The sequence below is a fragment of the Cydia amplana genome, chromosome 13 (genome assembly GCF_948474715.1).
Source record: "Cydia amplana chromosome 13, ilCydAmpl1.1, whole genome shotgun sequence".
Classification (NCBI taxonomy): Eukaryota; Metazoa; Arthropoda; class Insecta; order Lepidoptera; family Tortricidae; genus Cydia; species Cydia amplana.
This window is the reverse complement of record NC_086081.1, coordinates 5,031,124-5,054,393: the sequence shown is the minus strand read 5'-3', so window position 1 is coordinate 5,054,393 and position 23,270 is coordinate 5,031,124. Positions and strand designations below refer to the sequence as shown.

Here is a 23,270-nt window from a genome sequence, read left to right as displayed (position 1 = left end):
ATAGTACTAGGTACAGAAGACTCACTCTCTAACAAAACGCGTCTGTTACGATCAGCACATATGGCCGCTAGGTGGCGACAGCGCCACGCGCGGCTTATGGCTTTCCCCAAAATTGGTGTGGAACGGATGTACTTTTATCTACCTGTAGCAAAGCGACGAAATCGCGGAGTGAGCCACGCCTGATCGAGGTTCTTGGGAGGCGGTGTAATGGTGTATGCTAGCGATATCTTAGCCTGTTTTGAGGATAACGACTTTTGTTTTTTGTACTTTTGTTTTGTATGTTAGAAAGGGTAAGGGATACACTGAGAAAAGAGAAACACTTGTAGGGAATTCCCATACTCTTCCTCCTGCCCCGAGCAAAATAAACTATGTTTCTCTTACCTACCCAACATGACCTTACTTAATACAGATATAGGTACAGCGCCGGCCCGAGTGCTCGATCAGGGTAGAGCGAGATTTAAGTTTTGGCGCTCCATCCGGGTTCCGTAGTTACCCGTACGTTTTTTCAAGATGTTTGTTTCCACAGTATTTGCTATTTTGGCGCCCCTTACCTTTTGGCGCCTAGAGCGGCCGCTCCACTCGCTCTACCCTAGATCCGGCCCTGGATAGGTACACCAGCATCACAATTATTTAGTTAAACGTCCAAGCGTAACCAGAGTTTACGTTAAAACAACTTTTTAACGTAAACTCTGTCCTCCACATGCGGGGGTTCCGGCACGATTATCGGCCGTCCGTCCATCTTGATGTCCGTGTATAAAGCCTTATACACACAGGTGAAGCCGAACCTTTCAGCTGACTTGGCCGAGTAGGCACTGGATGTGTCCATTCGTATGAGTCTGATGTTCCTTTGTGCTGTGGCTTGTCTGAAAAAGAAATGTACTTACAACACCGAAAATAAATCATTCATTCATTTATTCATTCATTCAATGATATGAAAAATGTAGTAATTTTTCATCTTTTAGGCAGTCTCGGCATACTTCTGTCGCAAAACGGCTTTTATGTTTAGGTCTTATTCAAGGGTTAAATCACTACATACTTAGTATAAAACAAAGTCGCTTTCCGCTGTCTGTCTGTCCCTATGTATGCTTAGATCTTTAAAACTACCCAACGGATTTTGATGCAGTTTTTGATAGATAGAGTGATTCAAGAGGAAGGTTTATGTATAATTTGTTAACCCGTGCGAAGCCGGGGCGGGTCGCTAGTTTATAATAAAAGCAAGTAGGCTTCAATGGCTCTTTTACACAACGTTACTCCGACCATGCTAAATTTAGTAAAAAAATGATAACAAATTGACTTACTCAGTCGTATTAAGCAAATCGTTCATGATACCAAGCCGCCTCCACCCTGGATCTGTGGCCGCCACTTTGACTTCGACCAGCCGCTGCTCCTGAGGGAACTTCTCCCAGAGCTTGGCTCCCGTCTCTCTTTGTGCCAAGATGTACAGAATCTTCTTGAACTTCGGGTTCTTGCAGCGTTGCGCTTGGCTTAGTAAATCATTGCCGTCGTCTGCCTGAAATGAAAAAGTGGCCTATTATTCTTTTATCGAGATGTGTTTTTCCTGTCGCTACATGTGATCTCGTGCAACTTCTGGTCAAATGATTAAAATTGAGTCCAGTATTATCTGCGCCATTTTATTTAAAGTTGTCCCTTACATTTTTTTTTCAAAATTGGGATTTTTTATGTTTTTTCTACACAGAATCATGAGCTCTTTTGATCCTAATAGGAGAAAAAAAGTGTCCCAAGATTTCCATACATTTTTAGATCTTTCTATTCCAAAACCGCCATACAAAGTCTATGAAAAATGGTAACGGAATGGGAAAAAACCTTGGGATGCTTTTTTTCTCCTATTGGGATAGAAAGAGCTCGTGATTCTGAGTAGAAATAACATAGAAATTCACAAATTTTAAAAAAAAGTGTAGGGGACAACTTTAAATCAAATGGCCCATCTCTACTACAGTTTTTATTATATTATCGCTTGGCCTACTGTGACAGACGTGACTAGTCCAATTCCGTCTGGCGGACTTGATATCCGTTATCATAATTTGTCCTGATGCTTGGAGTTTTGTCGGATGATCAAAATTAGTTGCCAAATCGATTTTTTTTTGGTTAAATACGACATCTTCCTCTCAACATTGATTCATTCATCTCTACTACAGTTTTTATTATATTATCGCTTGGCCTACTGTGACAGACGTGACTAGTCCAATTCCGTCTGGCGGACTTGATATCCGTTATCATAATTTGTCCTGATGCTTGGAGTTTTGTCGGATGACCAAAATTAGTTGCCAAATCGATTTTTTGTGGTTAAATACGACATCTTCCTCTCAACATTGATTCATTTATTGATTCATTGTTACAAACCGGGATTCAAAGCCTCACCATTACCTCATCTACCTCATCACCTCACCTTACCTACCACACCTCATCTACCTACCTTAGACTGCCTCAGATTTGGAAGCCATACCTTTACTGTTAGGTCACGCTTAGCTCTATCATTCCATAGTACCCATTTGTTGAAATGTTTTCGATTTGTATTCAAGTTATTTCCTAAATCCTCACCTCTTTCAAAGGTAAAACACCACTGATCATAATCCCCACTATGTTGTGCTCCGCGTCCACTGCCTTGAAGGACAGCCCTTCCAGAAGCGAGTGGCTACAATACTCGTCCAGCTCTGAGCACGTCTCGTTTTCTGAGGCGATGAGGCCCACTGCTGAGTTTAGTGGTTCGTCCATGTAGAAAGTCCTGAAAACAAGAGACGAAGAAACATTAAGTCATACGGGTCTGAATGAAACATTAAGGGTCGGTTGTATTAAATAAATAAAAAATAAATAAAATTTGTTTATTTCAGACTTTTACATCCATAGTGTTAGTCTACTTACATCGAAAACTTAGAAACTAGATGTTAGTACCTACATATAAATACATAATTAAAAACAAAAACAGAAAAAGGAGTCACCCAATATACATTTTATACCCTTCCCGTCACAATACTGACCCAATATTTTAAAATTGGACAGTCAAGGCGTCCAGCTACCATCCTCAGGATGTTGTTATTACTGTCTCGCACTCATCTCAGCAAAGAGGCTACCCTCTTGCGTCTGATGGCATGGAAGCCGTCCGTTGCGCCTCGGCAAACATCTCGCACTGCAGTGGCGAGGCAGCTTTAACAACATCCTGAAGATGTTATTGTATTGTATACGGAGCGCGTTATAGACGCGCTTCGTATGTTTCACCCATAGACTGCACGAGTAGAAGGATGTACAAAACGCTTTAAATAGTGTAAGTTTGACTAAGTTTGAGTATTAAACCGTCTGTCACCGTTAAAGCGTTAGCTAAATGTTATCCCATACAAAAAATTAGTTTCATAGATCTCTGCTGCGACGTTGATGCAGTATGTTAACTGGTTGGTGCAACTTTCCCTAAGTCATCAGTGTCATCACTATACCTACGTAATATAATAGATGGAGCATAAAAAACGACTCGCAGTCACAAGTCACCACCCAAATTAGTGTTCTCCTCTTCAATAGGGGATGTAATGCAACCACTCATTTCGATTGCGTCGTGTGTGGTCGTTGATCATGGTCACTTACGTATAAGTAGTACCTACAAAAATATCCAATCAGCTGCGACACACGATGTAGTATTTTACCAGTTAATAAGCTCCTGTGAGCTTTGAAACAGCTAATGACTTTTGACTCTTCAAAGCACAGAGCTTTATAACAAAACGGAACTCTCACTGTTTGTCCCATTGTTTCGCAAGTTCTCATTACAAGAGATAATTTAATGAGCTCAACGTAAGTTTACTTACTTTTTGAGAAGTTTCATGATATCCTCCACATCTCCCTGCTCCACCGGCTCTATGGTGAACGTCCGAGACATAGTGCCAGGATTTCCTTTAATACAAAAGAGGTTTAAGTAACTTTAATTTTTGTGATACAGACTAGCATTCACGTGGCGTATATAAAATGTTATGTACAGTACAGAATTACAGATCCACCGTTATATTATGATGGGGTAATTGGGGCATATTATCTATTCTATTAAACATTCATTAACGACAGTCAAATTATTCAGACACTGTAGATGGAGCCACGTTATAAACTATAACTCTAGTAGGCCTAGACGTGCCCAGACGAACTGTTCAAGTTCCATTGAAAAGGAAATTGTATTTTACGAGGTTAGGCACTTATCACACTGCTTCGTAGTCAATAAAGTTTTGATAGACTAAAATTAAATTTTATATGTGTAACTTCTTACGAGGTGTTACAATAACGTTATCAAACTGCGCACTGTACTGTACAGTTGAGAGTCACACGTAGCCACAATACACGTGGGGTCATTTTTAGGGTTCCGTACCCAAAGGGTAAAAACGGGACCCTATTACTAAGACTCCGCTGTCCGTCCGTCCGTCCGTCCGTCTGTCACAAGGCTGTATCTCACGAACCGTGATAGCTAGACAGTTGAAACTTTCACAGATGATGTATTTCTGTTGACGCTATAATAACAAATACTAAAAACAGAAAGGTAAAGATTTAAGTGGGGCTCCCATACAACAAACGCCTGATTTTTGACTGAAGTTAAGCAACGTCGGGCGGGGTCAGTACTTGGATGGGTGACCGTTTTTTTGCTTGTTTTGCTCTATTTTTTGTTGATAGTGCGGAACCCTCCGTGCGCGAGTCCGACTCGCACTTGGCCGGTTTTTTGAGCTCTAATCAGACTTCTACGCCTACCTAGTTATTCTAGTATAAGGCCCACTTGCACCATCCCACAAACCCGGGGTTAAGCGATTAAACCGTTAACGAAGTGTCAAATTGTGCTGGTAATCATGATAACTCTAGGTTTAACCTGTTAACCCCGGGTTAGTGAAATGGTGTAAGTGGGCCTTAGTTGGTTACTCGAGCGAGTGTAGAGCAAGCATCAATGTTGCCTCGCAACTCGGTCTCGATTCTCAGTTCGAAGAATAAGTCGTTACTTTATAATTACCTAACATGCCATCCTAGACTTAATCACTAGGTATTAAAATAGAATTCAATTAACTATACATAAGTATTATTAGGTAGAGCATGACTTTGATTAGTTATTATTATCAACTCAAAAGTAATATGACTCCCTGATGGGATGGGGACTCAAATTGACACCCAATAAAGATTTTGTAATAAGTAAGCACACCTAAGTAAGTACCCTAAGCACTTATCTACTGAAAATCGCGGACTAGGTAGGTATACCTACTCGCCCGTATTAAGTGGCTTTACCAAAAATAATATAAACTAAATAATCAATCAATTACACTTGTAATTGATTGATTATTTAGTTTATATTATTTTTGGTAAAGCCACTTAATACGAACACTTGTTCGAAATATGATAAATTTAATCGTTTATACATACATATATAAATGCAGTAAATGTATGTATTCTATAGGTATGTTTAATATGCTTTACGAGTATCTTTGTTGCAACTATGGTATTTTCAGATTCCTTCCTGTCTTAAGAGTTTTTGCAGAAAAAATAAATCGAATGAATAGATTTATAAAAGTCATTAGGTAGGTACGTACCTTTTTAATATGTCAGAATATATGAATATATATTACGAATATATTTATTATTCGTAGAAAAAAATTATATGGTGTATTAGGGTAATTCCGATAGGAAAAAGTACTGATATAGTAGCAGATTATTCCATAAAGGGAGTCCTATTACAATGTAACCAATGAGTGATTTTAGAATGATTTTTGGGAATCACTAATTTCCGAAATTACCCTACATATAGCATTAATTTTATAAAACGCACAATCGCTGTATAATTTTAAAGTCTTAGTTTTACTATGACTCAGATTTGATCCCATATGTTTATTTACTCGTCGTAGCAAGTATAATACCTACCTACCTGTATTAAAAACTCAACAGCCAAAAACGAACGATGTTTTTTAAAGATTTGGATCCGGATATAGGGATGACATAATATGTTTAACGTTTGAAATACGAGTACCTAAGATGCTGGTTTTGAATAAAACTTTATCAACCTTGTTTTTCGTTAAACAGAAGTAAAAAAAAGAATGATCAGGCTTATTTGATCATCGCTTCATTTGCTTATTTAATAAGCAGATAATCTTTAGCATCGGGACGAGATGGCAAGAAAAAGTAGGAAGAACTGGAAGAAGTCTTGTTTTCAACGGGACACTATATGATAATTTTAAACACATTCATTGCCACCCAGCCAAACAAGACATCCGCGCCAGGCACAAAAAAATCGTCATATCAAGCTGTAGTACCACGATCCCGAGTATCGGGTCGTCCGGCCTGGGAACGAAATCACAAAATACCCGATAGTCGGGTTTTCGGCACTGAATATGTTAAAAGCTATGCTCACCATAGCTACCTAATAGGTTACCTACTTATTTATGGTCACTAATAGCAAAAATTAAACTTTTTATGATTTTTTTAGAAGCATCCAGTTTTCATTCCATTTAAATACTTAATACCTTTGATATAAACTACACGCAACCACTATTTAATAGGTAAGCCACAATAAACATAAATGTAAACACAATAGACTATAAAAGACATAAAAATGTGCAAAACAACTAAGTTATTATCCTTAAGCTAAGCACAATACGAAAATAACGCAGGTGATCTCTATATTTAGAACAATAACGGATATCTAACGCAAGTTATGCTGTAATCTAAATAATCTAATCCGTTTGAGCTTATATTTTATAATACCAACCGGTTCTGCAATAAATTCAATCACATACCTCGCGAGATGTCCTAGTAATGACACGTACTTCGCTGGTGTAGGTATAATTTTCACATTTTTCGAGTTTTCTTATTAAAGTGACAGTGATGTTAGGACCGTCCGGGTGCGCGCGAGTGACTGTTTGAACACGAGTTGCGCATTAACATATAACGGTGATGACAAAATATATTTTTAAGAGCCAGTTATTGTATAATATAAATATTTACCCGTGCTTAAATGTCGCGTATACGGTATACGACTCTATCTTCCCGCAGTTTGGTTCTCAGAATTGTTGTTTATCTGTTTAATATTTATCACTTTATCAGTAATCGAAATGTTAGTTGCACCGATTGCAAAGTTGTGCATGCAATGAGAGGTAGCTGACGGCCCTATTTTGGGTTTCGTATCAAGATCAAAGTGAACTTAATTAAAAGCTACTTTGTTCTGCCCGCGACTTCGTAAGTTGCGTCGGATGATGATGATTAAAAACTACCCTAAGTATGGGCCCGATTCTGATTTTGTAATAGACATCAATTAGATATCTTTTAGACATCGCCAAGATACGATAACGATATGTTTAAGATCTAACCTGTCAAATTTGACATTTCCGCGATTCTGGAGATACTCTTGAACGATTTCCACAAGATATTACTTAGAGATCTAATTCACATCTAATAGATATCTAACACGATCTATCGTAAAAGTGACATTGGTTGCCGGAATTGCGCTGCAAAAGAGAACTAGTTGAAATCTAAACTATAACGTATCTAGAATGGATCTAGTACGTGTCGTCTCTTGTGAATATCTTGAAGTTCGAATACGGCAGTCTATCTTCCCGCAGTTTGGTTCTCAGAATTGTTGTTTATCTTATTAAATTGTACAACGGGACTTAATCGCGTATCTAAGTTTTAAGATTTACCTCCGACGTTTCCGTTGTGCAATTTAATAATGTGTAAAAATCGTGAAAGTTTAAATCAGTGTTGTTGTTTATCTGTTTAATATTTATCACTTTATCAGTAATCGAAATGTTAGTTGCACCGATTGCAAAGTTGTGCAAGCAATGAGAGGTAACTGACCGCCCTATTTTGGGTTTCGTATCAAGATCAAAGTGAACTTAATTAAAAGCTACTTTGTTCTGCCCGCGACTTCGTTGCGTCGGATGGTGATGATTAAAAACTACCCTAAGTATATCTTTCTCTGGGCCTCAAACTATCTCCATACCAAAGGGTGTAGCAGGATAAGCCTTCAAAAATTGCCCCCAAAGCTTTGAGTTCAAAACTACTACCAGTTGATGCCCCGTCAAATGAAAATAATCCACACCAATTTTTAACCCTCTACTGCCGCCTGGAACCCCGTGACATTCATTTAACCCTAAAAAGTTTTTATTTTTTTTCTCAAAAAGTATAAAACGGACAATTATGAAATTTTTCATAAATGTTGATGTCATCTATACAAACTATCAAAAAAAAAACTAACTCTCTACTTACTTATTTTCCTAGAAAAAAACCTAAATAAAAAAATAAAACACCCTGTATATCAGTTCAAGCTCGTCGTACTATCACCATTTTTGTACTAATTATTAACCAACTACCTATCTACATAATATATAAGTTTCATGTAAATAACAAAGGTGGAACAGTGTGAAAATATAAGTATTGTTCAGTACGTACCATGTATGTAACACGCTTACCAAACGTTGACGACACTAGTAAAAGATATCGGCCCGCCAACCGGGAAGCCATCCGTAATCATTTTTTTTTGTTAATTACGAAAAAAATATTTGAAAATCGAACACGGCCAGCATCACGGCCGAGGGCCATTTTTTTTAATTTATTTCGCTTGCAGGACTCAAGAACTTACATAAAATGCTAAGTAACTCAATTACGTAGTACCTTTTTACAAAACAATAAAGTAAAATAAACAGAAACACTTGTTCGAATAAGTATTAATGAGTTTCATTTGTCCTCCATTTCAAATTAACAAAAAAAAAATGATTACGGATGGCTTCCCGGTTGGCGGGCCGATATCTTTTACTAGTGTCGTCAACGTTTGGTAAGCGTGTTACATACATGGTACGTACTGAACAATACTTATATTTTCACACTGTTCCACCTTTGTTATTTACATGAAACTTATATATTATGTAGATAGGTAGTTGGTTAATAATTAGTACAAAAATGGTGATAGTACGACGAGCTTGAACTGATATACAGGGTGTTTTATTTTTTTATTTAGGTTTTTTTCTAGGAAAATAAGTAAGTAGAGAGTTAGTTTTTTTTTTGATAGTTTGTATAGATGACATCAACATTTATGAAAAATTTCATAATTGTCCGTTTTATACTTTTTGAGAAAAAAAAATAAAAACTTTTTAGGGTTAAATGAATGTCACGGGGTTCCAGGCGGCAGTAGAGGGTTAAAAATTGGTGTGGATTATTTTCATTTGACGGGGCATCAACTGGTAGTAGTTTTGAACTCAAAGCTTTGGGGGCAATTTTTGAAGGCTTATCCTGCTACTAGTGATGGGTAGGACATCAATTTAAAATGAGTTTGTATGAGTACCTCATTTTCTAAAATGAGGTGTTACAATGTCTTACTTCAAATGAGGTGAGGTACTAGCATATTTTCAGCGTCGACTATTCCATTAATTCCAACGGCGACAAAAATATTCATCACTTCCTTTATAAATAAATAAATAGTAACATTTAATTGGAGTGCAATTCTGGAGGTTAAGAATAGAACTTTTAGGAGAAAGATAATTTTAGAATCAAGTAAAATGAATAGAGGAGTGAAGTAAGACATTTTTTCGGTACGAAGTACTGCGACAAATTAACAAAATGAGTGGTACAAATGAGGTGCCTCACGAGTGAGCGACTCAACACTACCTGCTACACCCTTTCATCTAAATCGGTCCAGCGGTTTAAAAAGCGTGAAGAGTTAACAGACAGACAGACAGTTACTGTATAAGCTATAAGGTTGATGTTGTCTACTAAGAAAATTGACATGCCTAGAAGAGGTACCTACTTAAGGAAATTTATATTTGTAGTCAGAATCCCTCGCAGGCGTAGGTATTTTCGAGAACTAGTAATTTGTAATTGGCAATTGCAGATTTTAACACAAAAAAAAAATACAACATTTGACTCGTGGAAATATGTATATTCAGGATGTCATGAGTTTTGTCTACGCTGGCCAAGTGGCCACTTTAATAAAAATCAGAATCACCCAGGAAATGATTACTTAGATATAATAAATTAAATTAAATATTTTCCGATGCTTTACCTACCTAAATGGCTCAGGAATCCCAAATGACAGTCTAGTTATCCACAACAACATCACAACAATGTATATTAACACAGTTATATTACTTGCAAAATTACCATCACTAATGCCCGCTGATTTGTATGTTTGAATGAAATCCCACTTATCACAACATTCGCATTTATTGATAACGAACGATAACGCTCCCTACCGGCCCACAAACATAGATTAATGCGCAGATAACTATCTGTTCTGAATTAAATATTATTAATAATTTATACAATGAGTTTTCTTGTCAGTATCTTAATTAAACACATTAATAACAGTTGCATAATTATACTTACTCGTGTGAAGGTAGCACTCGACAAAAACACTAACGAACACGTGCAGCGCGAATATAAACAACATTTTTACGTTCATTCATGTAATTAATTAAGAGCTCTGCGTTGTTGATGTACGTTTCAACTTTCAAGGGGTTATCTAAATTGGATGATACTCGGTCATTGCCGGTATTGTTTTTGTAGGCGCTTATTTTTAAATAGAAGGAAATACTATCAGTCGAGCAATATATACAGGCGTTTTAATATTAGTTTGTGATATTAACAGATGGTTTTAATCTATTGAATTTATTGACTGTATGTTTTTATTTCGACAAGGTAGAAAATCACTTGTCATTAACAAACTAATGTAGATTTGGTGACATTTTCGGTATAGCAGTGTAAGTAGATAACATCCCATTCCGGTTTCTAGATTTCTTTCCCTTGAAATTTCGTTTTCCCATATTTTATGTATACCGCCGGAAAGACGTTCAATATGAAGTTAACATTTAGTGAATTTTCTGAAATTATCTTTTTGTGTTTTTGATATTTTCTTAATAAACGACTTTACCAATTTCCAATAAATTTTCTATGACGTCACATGCATCCAAAGTTATAACTAAAAGGTTATTATAATAAAACGCTGAATTATTATAATATTTTATTGACAGATAATGAGATTAACTTCACGATATTATGTTTGCATAATTGAGAATAAATTGACGAACAGTGTTCAGACCTTTCGACGTCGTACAATTAATGTTGTCCTTATTTTATTCTTAAATATTATTAGTTAATAAATAAAGTTACATAGAGCATAGTTCAATATCACCTTAACATATTCTAGCAGTTTTGTAACTTTAGTAAATCAAACTATACAATTCACCGTACAAATTCAAATGGAGAAACTAGGGAAGACTGGTAAAGCATATTGATCATTTAGGAATTTATAGAAATAAATAAAATAGAGTGTATAATGATATCCATCCGTAATCCATGTTTTTGTTAGATGGTGGTTTAATGAGACTCTTTCCTAGTGTTTTTTTTTTTGCTGTCTATATACCTATATCAAGTGATACTAGCCATACTCGCTTACTGACTAAAAGGAACTACTAAATTATCACTTAAATAAAACTTATAATTAATCTTAAATATTTGGAGATTGTCGAATGATAAAATAATTAATCATGATCAAACAATTATTAGCCTCAACAAGAGTCAAATACTTCTTTAATTGAACATCTATTACCTATATACCTGTTACCATTCACAAGAATCACAGTTTAACTTTTCATTTGATCGATTGCAACAGAATAATACTCATTTATTTTATAGTATTTTTGAAATTCATGCGAAATGCACCTGAAATAAATAAATTAACTTGACTAGCCAATGAAATTCACATTGCACATTCATTTAGACATATTTTCACCATCATCTACACGCATTAAGCAATAATATCATTATCAGGTCACTTTTAGAAGAGTCCCGTTATGATTGATTTACGGTGTATCTCATGTAGCCCGTTGACTTAAATTCTCCAAGCACGCTGATCTTAAAGTTATTGTTTTCTTCGCTTAGTAACTTTAGTACTTACCTATGTATGTATGCAAAAATTTGGTGATATTAATATCATCATGAAAACAATTATTACATACAAATACAAACATCTTAGCTCTGGAAATGGTAAAAGCCAGTTCTTCACATACAAGCTTTAGGATTCATATTTTAAGACCAAATCGACTGGTCTATATTCTAGTACCTATCTAATCCCTGCGATTTCAGGTAACATGTAATTTTCTACATTTTTGTGCACCTACACACTATTCTTGCGTTTTTTGTCCTAAAGCTTAATTAAATTCTTGGATAACTTCTGTTGCCTTTGAGTACGTAGCTTAGGTCGTCCGAAAAATCCTGCAAAAAGTTATTATGAAATTAGTAAAAGACCGTACTCTCTTTGATCATCAGAGAAAAGTGTAAGACGCTGGTGATATCGATTCTGTTTTTTGAACTTTGAAGGCTCAAGTCGAACTAGCTGCGTCATTATTATTACCTATATTATATTCGCGTTTTATATTAGGTCATAAGATCAAACAAAAAATAAATGTGGTAGGTAAAAAGTTAATACATTTTATGGACCTAAATTTTTTTTTAAGCAATCTGACACATAAGGCCTCCTAGACAGGTCTTTTAATTTAACAAAATCCACTAATCGCTGATTGATTTGTTGGTTCGTATGGGTGAGGATTACCCTACGAAGTTTAAGCATTCATTAGCGGCCAGGGGAGTATTTAGGGAGTGTCCGGAAATAGGAAATGACTCACTTTTCACAGGCTCTTGATGTAAACTCGAGCCTCCAAGTGCGGGGCGTCTGGTTGAGGCGCGTAGGGCAGGTCTGCATACGCGACCGAGTAGACCTTGCGGAAGTGAAGACGCTCGGCAGCGGCAGCGGAGTAGACGGAGGTGGTGTCCATGCGGAGAGCGCCTGCGCCGATCGCCCGGGCCACTCGCCTGGAAAGATGGATGGACAGTGTTGAAACTAACGTCAAGTGTACAATACTTATAAATGAGAAAGTTTAAGTATAAACAAGACAACTTTATGAGTAGAAAAAGGCGCCGAATTCAAACTGTATGGGAGATCGATCTTGTCAATGTCAAGTGGTGCAAAGTTAGCTTAGTTGGACTTTAATATGTTCAATAGATATCGAATTATGAGATTCAGCCGATAAGGCGATTTGCTGTGATTGCGGGCTAGGCGTCATTCCACTTTATTTCTGCTACTAGTAGTACTAGGTAGGTACTAGTAACTATCCTACCTAGATCTTGCATTGACGGTTTTAATCATTTACATACTAAGTCGAGTTAGATATGGAGACTAATTCACTTATAATATAACATATATAAGAGTACGTTTTGTGAAAAATACTAATATATAGGTACGAGTAGGTACATATTGTATTAAATATCAAAAAATAGACTCATTTCACGAAACAATACGATTAATTACACTTTATTACCGATAATTTCCAGCTAAATTTGGAGCTATTCATCAACGTATCATACTATTTTAATGTGTGTAATACATCCACTAAATAATCTTATGTGACACGGCAAATTCACACTGCAATTACACTTTAGTTTAATTTGGGCACTTGTCAGAGTCAGTTCTATTGTTTGATAATATCAAGGTTGGGGTTCATATTATATAATTATTTCCTGCGTTATTTTTAAATTCTCAATTGCTCCTTTTGTACCCGAATACGGAAGATACTAATTTTGTATCAATATTGTATTTACGCTGCATTCGAAATTTACAAACTGATCTTATTTTGACATCATTCGCAGCGCATCTCACTCACACCAAATTTTAAAAGAACAAACGTAGCAAACCATATACAATGTTACGGTTTTGTGAAATGTCAACGAAATTTCAGTTACCTAACATATACCTAATTTATTGCATTTTTGCTGTTTTTTTTTTCAAAGGAGCATTAATCAATTTTAAAATTATTCGCCAAACTGCTTATGCAGCTTGTTGGCGAGACAGCGCTAATTTTTTACAATTTTAGGTTTTTTTTACAGCATTTTAACGTCAAACTTTAGTTTAATTATTTATTGTTGTTATATAAATAAATAAAAATAAGAATAATTAACATATACTCGTAAATACGACCCGCTAACATATATAATATAGTATGTAAGTGCACGACTGCTCTTATATCCGAGCGAACGTCCTACGTAAGTCTCTTTATCATGATGTTAATGAATCTGTATCATATAACATTATGACTAAGGCTAGTCTTATTGTCATGACCCATTTCAGTTAGAACAATGTAATGATGCACATTGCACATATGGGATGCGTCTTGGTTATGCAAACTGCACAAGGTACAAAGTTCGCTGTTTACGTATAAACACTCGTGGGAATAAAGTTGGTACTTCTCTGTGTCGTCGATTTAAATAGGTACTCATAGGTCCGACGTGGACATTTAAAAACATTTATAACAATAGTCCGATTCGAGCTATGAGCAATACAAAGAACCATCGATTGCTGCATTTGCTGCTAACAGTTCACATCCCCCCCGCTTTCTTAGCCCCATAATTCTCGAAGTTCGCGTAAAATAGATCATTTCAACTACAAGTTAGAGCATATAAGTCAAATTGCAGTCAAACGGTGCTCCCCTACAAATTTAGCATGGGAGCGCGGAGCGTGACCGCTTATTTCAGTTGACCCGTTTATGACCTACTTGAGTAATTTTAATGTATATTTAAAAAAGTTAGTTCTAGGGCTGAACATGAGCCGCTCTAGTATAAAATGGTATAGGATGCAACAAAAAAGTTAGTCAGTCTCAGGTCAGACGCAGGTCTCCTCGCATTGTTTAAAAATTCACGAGCAATAAAAACGGTTTCGTTTGTAGGTATTTAGATGTAAACAGAGATCCGTTTAATTGAGTTTGTGTCTAGTTTGCCTGCGCGTGTGACAGAAGGGGTGAGATAATTAATATGATTTAGGTATATATTTAACTATATAGGCACTAGGTATTTTATAAATGAAACGTCAGAGCTTTTGGGCGGTCAAATACGAACTGGTTTATTCATCGAGCTGTAAGTAGAGTGAACCTGTTTGTTTACATTATGACGTCACGATCACACGACCACAGGGCGGCTATCACGGCCTTCCTGCAAAATACTTCGCTCTCGAAGTATCATGTAATTAATTGACACATACAGCATCCACCAATGAAACAGTAATATTACAATCTCAAACCAGTGTGTATAGCAAACGGTTAAGTAGTCAAACCGACTTGTATTGACCAAACTTGATTATATTATTTTAAAGCTATTCGCTCATTCGGAATGCGGATTCCCCCGAGAAGAATGAGCAAGAAACTCTGTATAAGGGGTTGCTCTTTTCAAATTTTTATAACTTTGTATAAACACACATTAATCAACATTAACATAGATAACACCTCAGAGCATTCTTATATTCTATGGAGAACACAATATAATAAACGAAGTAATTTATGATACAATCAGTAATAACACTATTAATGACCATTTATAAAGTATCCTTATTTTTTATAGCGCTTTGTTTTTTTTTATATAGAAGTACTTCTTTTTAAGCTTTAAACTTATTATAATTACGTAATTAAAGTATCTTATATTATAACTAAGTATTTAAACAACTAAATATCTATAATACCTTAAAATAACTAGTTTTAAAGTCGTTTGCAGCAAACTTAGCGTACCTACCTGAAAGCAAACAAATATTAGAATCACAAGTTTACAACATCATTGTTTGTCAGTTGCCACTTTTAATAGTAAGAGGACTCCAACCCCCATTTTTTTTTCCTCATTCAGGGCATTGTCCCGTTAAGTACTTAAAGTCATCGACCCATATTTTTTTGTGTCACCAGCTGTTATTTTATTACAGTTTTTCAGCGGTGTAGTGGCAACATGATGTATAGTGATGGACTTAAGGTCGCACTTAGAATGAATTCGACTAGTTAATAGATTGCTACTAGTTCATTCACAAAAGTGGATAGCTAAACCCAGCTGATCAATATAATTGGCGATTACAGCATACCTATAAGAAAGTGGCAACGCCCAATGTGCGGTCATTGCGCTTTCAAGCAACTGCCACAGTCCGCTATCAAGCCGCTCGCGCAACATTTTATTTTAAAGTCGCTGCCTCAGCGCTTTATCTTTTTACCACGCTGCCACAGCGCATCGACATTTTATATTTGTGCAGCGCTGCCACAGCGCATCGACAAATGTTTTACTTTAGCGCTGCCACAGCGCAAAATGCCTTTCTTTAACGCTGCCACAGCGTCCAACTATTTTTATCCACGCTGCCACAGCGTATAACTTTTTATTTTCTAACGCTGCCTCAGCGTTTATTAACTCTGTGCATTGCTTCTCGATTCCACAACCGTAAACGGTCTTTAGGTACCATTTGAATCATTTTCTTTTGTATGTTCTCTTGACCTTGTTCTTTTGGTAAACGTTTTCAATCGAAAATGATTCCTTATTTATAACGTGGATCAAGCTTGCTTAATCGAGTTCGTTATTGTTGACACGGACAATGTCATCTTCCTTTAATTTTAAATTGTTTCTTCGAGTTCTGTTAAATCGTAATTTTATTCCTGTTAGTAATGTAATTCCATAGGTGTACAACCTAATACTTTTTTTGTACAGTCGTATTAAGTGTTAGGTAACTGAATTTTTTAAATAAAGCTCGACCATTCTGACCCTTGCTTAACTTCGCAAGCAAGGAAGTTCTCGTTTGTTAAATGCACTCTAATCTACGCACAATCTGTCACTTGAGTCCTTTTTCTTCACTGATATGACTGAAGGCGACGCGTAGAGCGAGGTAGATTCTCAGATTATATTGTTTTGTAAGAGTTCTTTAATAATACTCTGAACATAAGTCGTTTTGAAGACGACATACGATACGGATGGTAAACAATCGGTTCTTGTGCCGTAGTTCTAATGTTCATGGCGGCAGTTTTTATTTCATGAATGTTATTGTTAGTCGCAATAAGACCAGAGTGCTTATTTAAAAGTTCTCGTAGCTTTGACTGTGCTTTGTTCGGCGCTTGACTCACGGTGTTATTTATCACATCGTCCATATTATAAACATTTTCATGAGTCGGGTACTGTTGTCGCCTTATAATTCGAGTACCTTTACGAGTTGTTATGAAAATGATATCATCAGAAGTGGGATTCGCGAATTATCTTAATTAATAAAAACACCCACACCTAAATAAAAGTGAAAATGAACAATAAACGGAAAAGTAGAAAAAGACGTAATAGTGATCAAATTCAATCTGTGGGATAATTAATATGATTTAGGTATATATTTAACTATATAGGCACTAGGTATTTTATAAATGAAACGTCAGAGCTTTTGGGCGGTCAAATACGAACTGGTTTATTCATCGAGCTGTAAGTAGAGTGAACCTGTTTGTTTACATTATGGGGTCGTGACGTCACACGACCACAGGGCGGCTATCACGTGCGAAGATGCGTGTGCGCAAGACATTCCTATAAGTACATAGGTATAGTTAGATTCTTCGCTAATTGACCAATGACATAATAATAATGTTGCGGTATTGTTAGATAACTGCGCCAGAGGAGCATTGTTAGGGTATATTTTCAAAAATATGTACCTGCACAACACAGACTGACACCTACAAGTCGCCACAAACCTATAACTAACCTACTACCGCACGCACTACCTTTCAATGATTATAATTAAAATTCGGATATGAAACATAATGTTGTCATCTTTTTGTTTTATTTTAAAACGTTTGGTATGGATATACAGAACGACCAAGATTTGAAACGTTGTACGAGGGCTGTTTGATAAGTACCCGTTTATGAAAAAAATAATCAGTTGTTTTTGTTTATATGCATTTATTTTTCTTCATAGTCTCCTTTTAACTCTATACACTTGTTCCACCTATATTCAAGCTTCAATAAACCATCCAAAAAGTATGATTTCGGAAAGTCATTAAAATAGGCCTCTGTGGCGGCAATGACTTCGTCATTTGATCCAAATCGCTTACCACCGAGCCATTTTTTCAGGTTGGGAAACAAAAATAAATCGCATGGGGTCAAATCTGGAGAATACGGGGGGTAAGGCAATAGGGCGTAGCGTAATTGTGTTAATTTAGCCATCACAACTCTAGACGAATGAGCTGGTGCGTTGTCGTGATGAGACAGTACTTTTTTATTTTTTAAATGGGGTCGTTTGTCCTTCAACCCAGCGTCAAATTCATCCAATAAATTGGCATAGTACTGCCCTGTTATCGTTTTCCCCTTTTCTAAGAACTCAATCTGCGAATCCCAAAAAACGGTCGCCATGACCTTTCCAGCCGATGGAACGATTTTTGCTATCTTTCGCGCAGGTTCACCCGGTAAAATCCACTGCTTCGACTGCCCTTTCATTTCCGGGGGGTAGTGGTGACCCACGTTTCGTCTACGGTCACGAAACGACGCAGAAACTCCTTCGGGTTACGTTTGAACACGGCCAAACACTGCTCCGAAGTAGTCAGTCGGTTCCGTTTTTGCTCCTCCGTGAGTAAACGCGGCACCCACCTCGCCGATACTGTCTTCATACCCAATTTTTCTTCTAATATGTTTTGTACCCGCTCGATTGGAACATTTAGAGCATCAACGATTTCTCGAAGTTCAATTCGGCGGTGGGCTAAAACGATATTTTCAATTTTCTTAACCATATCGTCTGTAGTCACCTCAATTGGGCGGCCTGGGCGATCCTCATCAAAGACGGTTGTTCTCCCCCCCGGGCCCCGCTTAAACTCGTTAAACCAGTATCTGACGGTTGTCATAGAAGGAGCACATTCATGGTAAACCGCTTGCATTCTTACTTTTATTTCATCACATGTTTTTCCTTCCAAAAACAAGAATCTAATTACAGACCGATACTGCTCTTTCTCCATTTTCACAATTTTAAGTTCACGCTTTCACTGAATCGCTGTCAAATGAGAAAAAAACAAAAGAATGCTGTTTTTCTTTAAATTTTCCCACTTCTGAAAAATGGCTTATAACGATTGTATACATATTTTCGGCCCGTGATATTAATACATTTGGAAAACGGGTACTTATCAAACAGCCCTCGTACTGTCGATTTCAGTAACCCGATATATATGATATAATATACGATAATAAGTATCGATTTTAAGCATATGAATATTATTTACGTCACCTCACCTTCGGTTCGGGCCACAAACACCTGTGATCTGGAGCATTCACGAATTCACCGCCCTAGGTATGTAATGTACTATTATGCATGACCGCACCAGCAACATAGGTAAAATAAAATTATCCACGTAGATTATCTGATTAAGATGTAAAACGTAATTGCATTTAGGTAATAGTCGCGTCGTTTTGTACAATTTGTACTGCTATGTCCCGTGACATCAACAATTCTATTGAGATGTCGCCTGATGAAGATTTACTTGTTACTCTATGCAGTGCAATTGACGTAGGTAGATAGAGTACGAAGGTACTCGGCAACTACATCCGTTTGTAGTGTTAAGTACCTACATATTTAGATTTTTATCATTTTAGACGTAGACGTTTTTGTGGTAAACGAGTGTTTGAGGAAATGAACCATCGATAAATCTGTTATAAGTCATAGATTAAACATTTAAAAGATGTACCTAACTTTTCTTATCTTATCTTTTATTTGTTATAGTTTTGAACTGGTTTTGACACAACCTTGGCGATCATCTTGGTGATTGGCGCGCATCTCACGTACGACTTTTACTTCATTTGTCACCAATCACAATCAGCGTGAGCGATATTCAAGGTCGTCTCAAAATAAGATCAAAACAGTAACAAGTTGTTAAATCTGAATCGGTCTCCAGGTGTAAAGTATGCCTTCTAAAAACCATAAAAAGTACTGAAGCCCAACGAGCATTAAACACCATGTTTAATTATTTTTTTACATTAACTAGGAAGTTTCTCAAGGTAATAGAGTAGGACCAAAAAAAGTCTGCAGCGGATTTGATAGCCCACGCAGTGCAAGTGTTGTTTATACGTCATAATTTCATAGAAGTTTGACGTTTAAAATAACACTCGCACTGCGTGAGCTATCAAATTCGCTGCAGACTTTTCTTGGTCTGACTCTATGTATTTTGTAAGTAGGGTTACCTAATAAAATTGACTACATTTTTCTATGTAGGACGCAACAAAGGAAAGGACATTTTCGCAAGGCAAGGTCGGATCGAAAGGCGTAAGATGGCTCATAAAATAGGGCATTATCTATGAAAAGGGACCTTATTTTCGACGGCGCTTACGCCGCACAGCGTCAGGCGGCATTGTATTTCTATCGGAGCATCGTTAATAATGGCGTAAGCGCCATCGACAATAAGGTCCCTTTTCATAGATAACGTCACAAGTATGCTGCCGGTTTTGCACGCGGGTTATTCTCGGTAATTCTACTACTACTTTATCACCAAGTTTTACAAACATACTTATTTGGTAACTTTTACTTACAATACGTAGGGTTATTAGGGTAACATAATTATATATGTAGTATTTTGTCGTTGGCCAAAGTGGAAATTTCATACAAGCGTTAATCATACCACAAATTGATAAATAAATCGCGTTTTGGGTTCTATCGCTTAATTTTGAGGTTTTGATTATATGTACCAGGTTTGTAGAAATTGTCTGCGACTGTGACCACTGAATCTTGTCTTGGATCGCTATTAAAAATAAACAAATAATTGGCGATAGAGCCGTTATATTAGGAATAAACAAAACAGTACAGGCTTAAAAAGCGGCCAAGTGCGAGTCGGACTCGCCCATGAAGGGTTCCGTATTTAGGCGATTTATGACGTATAAAAAAAAAACTACTTACTATATCTCGTTCAAACCAATTTTCGGTGGAAGTTTACATGGTAATGTACATCATATATTTTTTTTAGTTTTATCATTCTCTTATTTTAGAAGTTACAGAAGTTCTTAGTTTAGAAGTTACTATTCAGTTTAGAAAAAAATGATATTAGAAACCTCAATATCATTTTTGAAGACCTATCCATAGATACCCCACACGTATGGGTTTGATGAAAAAAAAATTTTTGAGTTTCAGTTCGAAGTATGGGGAACCCCAAAAATTTATTGTTTTTTTTCTATTTTTGTGTGAAAATCTTAATGCGGTTTACAGAATACATCTACTTACCAAGTTTCAACAGTATAGTTCTTATAGTTTCGGAGAAAAGTGGCTGTGACATACGGACGGACAGACAGACGGACAGACAGACAGACATGACGAATCTATAAGGGTTCCGTTTTTTGCCATTTGGCTACGGAACCCTAAAAAAGACAACGACAGTTAAACATAGAAATATTGCAAAAGTTACCACCACGGGTTTAAAAACTTACTGTTACGTTTTTAAATCCGTAATTTTATTAGAATAACCCAGCCGGCGCAGGCGCTTCGTGAATGGAGTTTCGTGTCCTCTGGTTGGGTTAAGTTTAAGGTTACGTCGTTACATTGAAAACTTACGGTTAAATGTGTAATGATCATAATATGTAACTGTTTTTAACAATCGGAACTACGAATTTGAGTTAATTTTACGAGTATGGTTTAATTACGGTTAAGTCACTCGCGCGACGATACGGAGAGCCTATTAGGCCTCCATTTTCAAGCACACAGCGCGCCGCTATCGTGAACTCGCTCATATTTTAGTCCTTGAAAATGGAGATCTAGGCTCTCCAAAACACGTCGCGCGCGTTTATGCCGTCTAAAATACATGAGTTAAAAATAAAAATAAATTGCTCCATATTTGACTCACGTCAGTTTAAGTTCGATTTATTCGATTACCTATTACGAATTTGATTGCTTTTTAATTCAATAATTTCTACTTCAGTATATGAATCATTTCGATCGATTCTTTGTTCGCATACAGGTGGGGTTAGGGGGAGAGGAAGGTATAATGGAACAAGATTAATAACCAGCCGGCCTAGACAAAGTGACAATCGCTATCGCTTCGACAACGAAACGCTTTGTGTATCTCTATCACTCTTCCATATTAGTGCGACGGTGACAGTTGCGTTTCGATCGCTACGAAGCGTAAGCGATTAGCATGTTGGCTGCGTGGCCAGAGCAGAACCGGTCAAGAGTGAGTGTAAACTGCTGTCATTAACGACAAAAAAAACTTTTGCAGTTTTTCCTGTTCTGCATTCATTCTATGCATTGTTAACGATACATTCCTTACTTATTGCTTGCTGTAGAAACTATAAAAGAGTACTTATGATTAAACTGGTGAGTTATTTATTGCGATATTGTGTGCGTGAATAAGATAATGATACTTATAGGAAATGAAGTAATAAATTGGTCAAAAAATTGCCATAGAAGAATAGATTGATTTTCACGTGCTATGTTTTTGTGAGGTTCAACAGCTCACAGAAACGCAGCACGTGGAGATCCATTAAACAAAAAAATGGACAATAAACTGCCATAGAAGAATTGAGATTGATAATAGATATCCACAACTTTGACAAAGGGCTAAGTTAGTAGAAAAGCATAACTCTAGCACTTATTTTCAGATCCAAAGGCTATGGACACACATCTTATTTCTGAAAGTGGTAGAAAAACCTACACCCACTGCTGGGCAATGGCCTCCCCTCGTTTTCTTAACTCAACCCTGTCCTTGGTATTTTCCCACAATTTCGGGTAGAATGCGTCCAAGTCATCCCGCGATTTATATTTGCGGTCCACCCATTGAATGATTGAACACCATAGATAGTGCAGGCTGGGGTGCAGATAGTAAAATATATTAGAAAACAATAACACTAGCTCTTACTCTGTTTCCTCGCAAAGTATCCTCATGAGGCCCTGCCCCCGCCAAGCCGAGTGCGTGGACGCCACCCTGAGCTCCACCACCTTGTGGCAGTCCTTGGGCACCTTCTCCCAGATCCTCGCCTCCCGGTCCAGGTGCCCGAGCACTTTGAGGATCCGCCGGAACTTTGGGTTCGGGCAGTCTTCGGACTTGTCGGTGTAGTCTGCTTCCTGTGAAAGGAAAGGGTTATGTTATGTCGCGACATGTCGTTACAAAGATAATTCATAATGTTTATGTTGGTGGCGATTTTTTTTTCGTCAGATTTTGATAAAATTTGGTAAGTTTGAAGAGCTCATCTCTGGATCCTGGGCGGAATAAATATGAAATCCCTATTTGGGACAAAAAATGTTAATAATTTTCTGTTGAACTACGAAAATTTCATACGTTATTGTAAAGAAAGGATTTTTTTAGGACATACAGTGAAATTGCGCTTAATATTGGACAGAATAGGGAACTAGGTATTCACCGAGTTTTTTAAAATAAAAATCGGCCCACATGTCCAAAGACTTTTGAGCTGGTTTTGCAAAAAATCTCGATTTTATCGAATGCCTGTACTGTATGTGTACTAATTAGATGTTTATGTAATTA

The 23,270-nt window shown here is 36.9% G+C and overlaps 2 protein-coding genes across 2 annotated transcripts in view; both read right to left on the bottom strand.

Annotated features, from left to right (window-relative positions):
- Positions 1–664: 664 nt before the first annotated feature.
- LOC134653431 (uncharacterized) lies at positions 665–7,027 on the bottom strand. Its single transcript, XM_063508793.1, has 5 exons — positions 6,756–7,027; positions 3,810–3,894; positions 2,560–2,743; positions 1,299–1,510; positions 665–863 (listed from the first exon to the last, which is right to left on the bottom strand). Exons 2-5 carry the CDS (start codon positions 3,878–3,880, stop codon positions 665–667), a joined length of 666 nt encoding a protein of 221 aa, XP_063364863.1. The 5' UTR covers positions 3,881–3,894; positions 6,756–7,027.
- Positions 7,028–12,599: 5,572 nt separating this feature from the next.
- LOC134653426 (arylalkylamine N-acetyltransferase 1-like) overlaps positions 12,600–23,270 on the bottom strand; it is a 33,408-nt gene continuing 22,737 nt past the window's right edge. Inside the window, exons 4-5 of the mRNA XM_063508789.1 lie at positions 22,647–22,852; positions 12,600–12,819 (exon numbers count right to left, since the gene is read on the bottom strand). Coding sequence (XP_063364859.1) covers positions 12,636–12,819; positions 22,647–22,852 — 390 coding nt within the window. The 3' untranslated portion in view covers positions 12,600–12,635. The remainder of the gene's footprint in view (positions 12,820–22,646; positions 22,853–23,270) is intronic.

Coding starts and splice junctions, on each gene's coding strand:
- LOC134653431 (XM_063508793.1), bottom strand. CDS start 3,880: ATGTCTCGGACGTTCACCATAGAGCCGGTGGAGCAGGGAGATGTGGAG. Junction 2,744..3,809: donor ATCATGAAACTTCTCAAAAA/GTAAGTAAACTT, acceptor TCTTGTTTTCAG/GACTTTCTACATGGACGAAC. Junction 1,511..2,559: donor GTGTTTTACCTTTGAAAGAG/GTGAGGATTTAG, acceptor TTTTCATTTCAG/GCAGACGACGGCAATGATTT.